Here is a 7,211-nt window from a genome sequence, read left to right as displayed (position 1 = left end):
GGCAGGTTCAGGCCCATGGAGGAGCAGTTGTGGGGCAGGCTCAGGCGTAGTGGGGCCTTGGGAGAGTCAGGGCCCAAGGGAGGAATCGGTGGGGGAGGGGGCAGGGCCCATGTTGAGGCCTCCCTCACTGCCGTGTCCCAGAGCCGGGCGTGAGGCATGGGCCCCCTTTGGCCCGCAGGCTAMTGGGTGGTGGCTCATTCTCTCCTGCTTCCCTTGCAGCCCAGTCCGGAGCAGGCTGGATGCCCACAGGCACCAGGACACTTGCACGGGCTGCCTGGGCGCTCAGCAGGAGCACAGCTCTCTGCCTCCTCCGTGTGCGGGCCTCATCGCTAGGACCCCCCTTTTGCTGCCTTGGCCTCCCCCGAGCCAGCCCCTGCTTCTGGTACCAGCTGTTGGTGAGGACCGCGTCTCTCTGGTGCGGGGGTGGTGGTGCTGGAGGTCTCTGTTTGCCCCCGCCTTTGCGCGCTTGGCCTCGCCAGGCTTGCACAGCTGCAGAGGACATGTCAGAGCAGAGGTACTGYGTGGACTACGCTAAGCGTGGCACAGCAGGCTGCAAGAAGTGCAAGGAGAAGATTGTGAAGGGGATGGTGCGTATTGGGAAGATTGTTCCCAATCCTTTCACGGAGTCTGGTGGGGACATGAAGGAGTGGTACCATGTGAAGTGCATGTTTGAGAAGCTAGAGAAGGCCCGGGCTACCACCAAGAAAATTGAAGACATCACAGATTTGGAAGGGTGGGAAGAGCTGCAAGATGATGAGAAAGAATTAATCAACAAGCATATCTCAGGTGAGACACAAGGAGGGACCTGGGCTGCTTTTTTCTGGGCCACAGGGTATGACACTGACAGCCATGTATTTCTCTTGAAATCCTCACTGAAGTATTAATATGAATTGAAAAAAAAGGTGGGGAGTGATTAAATCTCTGTCTCAGCCCTATAGTAAAGAGAAACAGTCACTTAATTCATTTCTTGCAACTGATTATGGAGGAGGTCTAGGTGATTTAAGCCATATGTAGACTTGTAAAGTTCAGATGAATCCCACCAAGAAGCATTAGGTGTTTTCTATTTCATCTTTTTTCATGAACTTYAGCAAATTATGTAACCTTTTAACTTTTGCTATTTGAAAAATGTTCCTTCATTTTTTTTCCCCAATCTCCAGTTGTTTTAAGACTTGCCTGTTGCAAAATACATTATGTTATATGTTGAATAWGTTGTTGATTGTCTCTTACTGCTGTTTTGAACTCCTGCTGTTTTACAGAAGCTAATTCCAAGGCTGCAAGTACGCCGAAGAAAAAAGCAACAGTCCAGGCTAAGATCTCTGCAACTGGACAAATAACCAGTCCCAAGAAAGATCTGTTAGGTACTGTCAATCCATCACCAAAGAAGTTCTCTGGCTTCACAGGTAGGGGTTATTAAACAGATTCTGGGAAATTCTTAACTTCTTTTCTAATTTTAGCATCAGAGATGTTTTAATTTGACTCAGTAGGTTTTTTAATTTATAAAGGGTGGTTTATTTTTAACTGAAGTATTTTTAAATATATATATATATATATATATATATATGTTCATAGAAGGACGAATGGTTATTCCTTGGTACCTTGTCCTAAGAAGCAGCAGGCCAGTCAGGAGACATGTAGCTCTGGACCAGCCAGAGCACATGTTGGCCCACACACAGACAAAAAGATGAGACTATGGATGGGTACTGGAGAGTGTTATGGGCAGGTGATGGTGGGGAGCTGCACAGAAGAGCTACTGTTACRAGGGATATTAAGTTATAGAAAACTAGCCCTATCTCCATTGCTGATGGACCCAGTTGCTTTATGATTGCTTATTTTGTGCACCTTGCTGGTTCTCTGAAAGATACYATGCGTCCTTTTCTGCTAAAAGGCTGCAAGAAATCAGGTGGCACCTCTGGGATCAGAAAAATACTTAATGACACTTATTAAAATAAGCATTCTCTACCAAAACCATAGAGATTTYATTCTTAATGCAGTTAACACACACAATTTTACTATACTATGTAAGACCCTGAGAACCTTCAYTGACTATTAAGTTAGCCATCTTTTGAGCAGGAGTTTGGGCTAGAGACCTTTGGAGATCCCTTCCAATCTATTTTTTTCTGTGACTTGTGAGACAGTATAGTACGCTGGGCATGGTTCTGCTTTGCCTTGGTAGTTAAAAATGTTAGCTAAGAAAATTACAGCTATTAGTTTGTCCATAGAAAACAACCTATGATTACTTTGGGATGCTCAGAATTATATTGCAGAGGCCAGAGAAGGAAGCAACATTTGTTCAACAGACTTATCTCCCAATATAAGATTTTTTTGCTGCCTGTTGAGTTACTTTCAAGAGACTAAGCAACCCGGCAGGTGGGGGGGAGACACAAAAACAAGCAAACAACCCCCCCCAAAAAAAAAAAAAAAAAAAAAAAAAAAACAGAAAGGTCAGGTACAGGAGTTTTCAAAGATCTTTCCGAACAAAGTTAGTCAGAAACAGTGCAGACCTCTGAGACCAGTCCTGGCAGATGTCTGCACCTTTTAGAGATGGTTAAGACAAGCTGTGTCTTGGTAGTGGGAGCAGCTGTCTTTGGGGCTTTGTTGGACAGATACGAACAAAGGCTTAAGCGAGTTCCTCTCCAGATTTTTCCCCGTTTTAGCAATGATATTAGGAAAACATGTGAAGGGAAAAGGCCTTTAGAGTAGAAATAACAGAAGCATCTGCCAGCAGAATTCCTTTTCACCAAGGTTTAACCATATTCATCTGATAGAATTAAGATCTAGAAAATTCTGGTGTATTGTGAAGAGCAAAACTAATGAAAAACGTTAGATTTTCTTTTTTCAGTAATTAAGTCACAGATTTTTGTGTAGCACATATCATTATTCAGTTCTGAAGTTTTGCCAGCATGCTGGGATTGTTGTTTCCAGCTTGCCAAATGGAGGTGTTCTCATTTTCAAAGTCTGCACCATTTCATCCTTGTTAAAAAGCTAGTTGGTATGTCTTTCATGCAGCTAAGCCAAAGAATTTGGAAGATGTCTCTGCAAACTCTTCCCACAAGTCTAGCCTGTCTGCAAAAAAATGTGATCCAAAGCACAAAGACTGCTTGCTGCGAGAGTTCAGGAAACTCTGTGCCATGGTTGCTGACAAGCCTAGTTATAATGTGAAAACACAGATCATCCAGGACTTCCTGCAGAAGGGAACTGGAGGAGGTATGATTCTTGCCTGATACTTTTCCGTATGTGAAAGCCCTCACAAAATCAGTATCAAAGTATTATTTCAAAAGCAAGAGTGAATTAAAATCTGACTGCAGTGTAGTCCAAGTTGCATGCTATGATTTGTGAACTGATGGAGACTGTTTACAAAGTGAACTGCTATTTAAATAACCAATTCAGATAAAAATGTCTCATGCTGGGACCATGGAGAATGTAGGTGCTGCCAAACTTAGTGCCAAGATCAGATTTGGAGGGCAGCTGTGGATGTTTCCCCAGAGAAATGTCCTTTCATGTAAAATAGAACAGCATGGTGGAATGTGGAAGCCCCAGCTGTGTGTCTTTTTTTTTTAATCAAAGTCATGCTTATGAGCACAAACATCGAGAGCCTGTAGATGAAAATAAATTGTGACAGTTTCTAATGATGTGTGCTTTTTTTCCAGATGGTTTTCGTGGTGACGTATACCTGACCATTAAACTGCTGTTACCAGGTGTCATTAAAATTGTTTACAACTTGAATGACAAGCAGATTGTAAAGCTATTTAGTAGGATTTTTAACTGCAGCCAAGAGGAAATGGTCCGGGACCTGGAACAGGTGAGTAGGGGCAGCAGTTCTCTCAATTTTTGATATTCAATCTCTTGGTATGGAAATTCTACATTTTTTTTCCCCCATTTGAAGGATTGTTAGGTTGGTTGTTAGAATGGGAGCTGGTGAATCTTGCTTTTCTCTTTGGCGGTTCTCTTGGAGCTTTTGCCATCTGGAATCTTTAGAAAACGATGTCTGAACGGAAAGCAAGATGTGAATCACCTGCAAAACTTTAGAAAACGAGACTAAAATGTCAAAATGCATAGATCAGACATGAGGATTTTGGAAAGTTCAGTTGCACCTGCTTTTTCACACTGCTGTCTAGTGTATTCCTATTTAACTGATTTATATTACCTTTTGTAGCATCATTTATGAAAAATTATAATTCATTTAACAGATCTGTTCCTGTGAGCTTAAGTTGGCTCAAGCAGTTAAGCTAGACTCGTGATTGCAAGTGCTCACATGTGTGTATTTAATTCCTGTGCCTATGAGTTGATAATTGACTGTGCACATTTCTGATCCATTGCAAGATGGAGAAAATGGGTTAATTAGCTAATGGAGCTAATTCCATCACTTTTGTCTTGGTGCATACCGCCGTCTCGTGACATCACTAGACTGTTTGCAGTTCCTGGAGTTGACAAGAACTGGATTTATCTTGAGGAAATACCACAGCAGTGAAAGYAGACTCAGTGAGATGATACTGGTACTCTTATATAGCTTTTCACAAATGGAACAGCTGAAAAGATGTACCCTGTGTCATGGCAGCTTTTTCCTAATGTTTGGCAGTGATGCCTTGATGGAATCACTCCTCTCCTACTTACTGGACTCYTCTGCTCTCTCCTACTTACTGGAAACATGCTGAATCTCCAGTGGTATGTGTCTTGCTCGTTCTCAGCCATAGCTSTGACCTGCGCCCTCGTTTTGTCTTTTGGAGACAGGGAGATGTTTCCGAGACCATACGCCTCTTCTTTGAACAGAGCAAGTCCTGTCCTCCAGCTGCCAAAAGTCTCCTGACCATCCAAGAGGTAGATGAGTTCCTAATCCAGCTATCAAAGCTTACAAAGGAGGATGACCAGCAAAGTGTGCTGCAAGATATCACTCGCAGGTAAGTGATCAGCATTTAGAGGTGCTCTCTAAAACTAGGAGTGATTTTCTAAATATCATAAACTGGAATAGACGAAAAGCAGTAATACAAGCCAAGAGACTGAACTTTACACCAGTACACAGCTATCAATGGCTCTGTGAAGACTCTTTGACTTCTGAACAGTATAGAGAACCTGTATGGCTCTTGTTCATGCCACAGAGAATTTCATTCTTTTCTATTAAGACAGTAATTAGTACTAAACAAAACTGCTGTAGCAGTACTTAGCTGTTAGTTAGGTTGGTGTTCCTAGATATATTGGGAAAAGCCTTTKTGCCATTTAGACATCTCCAAGATTCTTGGTCTGGCTCAGTTTGTGTTGATCTGAGGCCAAGGATGTTACTATAATCTACTCTTGGTGGATTAATAACTGAATTTTGCAAAGTATCTCAATACAAGAGCAGAACTGATACTGTCATTCAAAGATGCTAAAAGCCTTTTTGATATTCTCTTGTGCCTCTGAGATGTCACAAGTGAAAAATCTTCAAATTTGAATTTAACCTTTACCGAATGGGAGGACCTATTATTATTACAGAGGCCTGGATCAGTTTACTTTTTCAACTGGGAAGTAGTCCAGGTAAGTGTCTTGTCTCTGAATCCTCTCTCACACCTCAGGTGTACAGGCAACGACCTGAAATGCATCATCAGGCTTATCAAGCATGACTTGAAAATGAATGCTGGTGCAAAGCATGTGTAAGTCCCACCTTTTATTATGAGATAATACGAGAAGCGGGCACTAGCCTATAAATCTATGTGCAGCAAAGCTGAGATTGATGTATGTTTTTCCTTGCTGTCCTCAATTTGTTTAAAGGCTGGATGCTTTGGATCCAAATGCCTATGAGGCATTCAAAGCCTCACGCAATCTTCAGGATGTGGTAGAGCGAGTCCTGAAGAACCAGCAGGAGGCTGAGAAGATGCCAGGTCTGAAGCGAACCCTCAGTGTGCAGGCCTCTCTGATGACTCCCGTTCAGCCCATGCTGGTAATGTTACCACTGCAGGGAAGCCAACCTACACTGGGGGGAGAGACGGAATTCTCATATCCACTGCCAGAGAGCCTGACCTTTATGAATCAGTAGGCAGATAAGTGATAATGTCCAGTATGAGCCAGTAGACTGTGCCATTTTGTAAAATATTTTCTACCAAGAGACAAGTATTTGGTGTACTGTGTACTTGCTGTTTTAATGACACTGCACAAGCTAAAATGTCAACTTGCTTTCAGTCTAGAAGTGACTTTCTTATATTTTTCTGCATGCTGTTATCACAGAAGTGTTCATTTCTGTGAAAATGGTTTAAGACATTTGCTGGATTAGTGATTCAAATAAGGTGGTCTTCTATTTGAACAAATCAGAGTTAATATTTACTTCTGGTCTAGGTGTACTCCTAGAAAAGGCACAGTACTTACACAGTACTCTTCCTTTGGAAGAGATAAACAGTGAAAAGCTTGAATTATTTGGGCAGGTTAAGATGATTCTAAGTAAATGACTGAACTAAGAAAAGGAAAACTTGGATGGATATCAGAGATCCTTCACAGATCTAAAAAGGAATTGGCTGTTCATTCATGAAATTAAATGGAAGCTTTATTTTTAAATAAATCTATGTATTCTGTGGAAATGTTCTATGGAACTTTTCTCTCTACTTTTCTAAGGCTGAAGCCTGCAAGTCAATTGAGTATGCTATGAAGAAATGCCCAAATGGGATGTATGCAGAGATCAAATATGATGGGGAGCGGGTGCAGGTGCATAAAAATGGAGATCATTTCAGCTACTTCAGCCGAAGCCTCAAACCTGTCCTCCCTCACAAAGTAAGCACATATAAAATGTCTCTTCTGCTGCCAGCTGTTAACTTCCTCCTCTGTAAACATGAGCGAATTTCACATCAGTTTCTATARGCAGCAGGATACCTTCTGTTTTAGGCTTTTTGCCTGACTTGTCCAGATACTCAAGTGAATCTGGAAAAGCAACATTTAATGGAACKGTAATCAGTCAGTTTTGACTGCCTTAAAGGGCTTGAGACTACAGTTAACTTATTTGCTTTTTGGTCTTCTTTATGCACTGCATTTGGGTTGGCTTCACGCCAGTTAGGTGACTTGGTTATATTTGTTCAGGTCTCATTTTTCCTTTTATAGCCAATGCTAACCATCTGTGCCATACTGGAAAATAAAGCCAGTGCAAATATGCCTAAATGTGGCTTGGAAACACTCCTGGAGAAAACATGAGCATTGGAGTGAGTCTGTCTCTTCAGCCAGTAGGCATTTTGTATTTGTTGCTGTCCTTTTTTTTT

The 7,211-nt window shown here is 41.9% G+C and overlaps 1 protein-coding gene across 1 annotated transcript in view; it reads left to right on the top strand.

The window, feature by feature from the left end:
• The first annotated feature begins 196 nt into the window (after positions 1-196).
• Positions 197-7,211, top strand: part of LIG3 (DNA ligase 3) — a 15,945-nt gene continuing 8,930 nt past the window's right edge. Inside the window, 8 exon segments of the mRNA XM_085315671.1 lie at positions 197-786; positions 1,257-1,400; positions 3,007-3,204; positions 3,648-3,799; positions 4,729-4,895; positions 5,547-5,624; positions 5,743-5,911; positions 6,577-6,794. Coding sequence (XP_085171797.1) covers positions 240-786; positions 1,257-1,400; positions 3,007-3,204; positions 3,648-3,799; positions 4,729-4,895; positions 5,547-5,624; positions 5,743-5,911; positions 6,577-6,794 — 1,673 coding nt within the window. The 5' untranslated portion in view covers positions 197-239.

This window comes from Rhea americana, unplaced genomic scaffold (assembly GCF_003343005.1).
Source record: "Rhea americana isolate MKP2758 unplaced genomic scaffold, rheAme1 scaffold_111, whole genome shotgun sequence".
In the NCBI taxonomy this organism is placed as follows: Eukaryota; Metazoa; Chordata; class Aves; order Rheiformes; family Rheidae; genus Rhea; species Rhea americana.
This window is presented reverse-complemented; position numbering and strand designations above follow the sequence as displayed.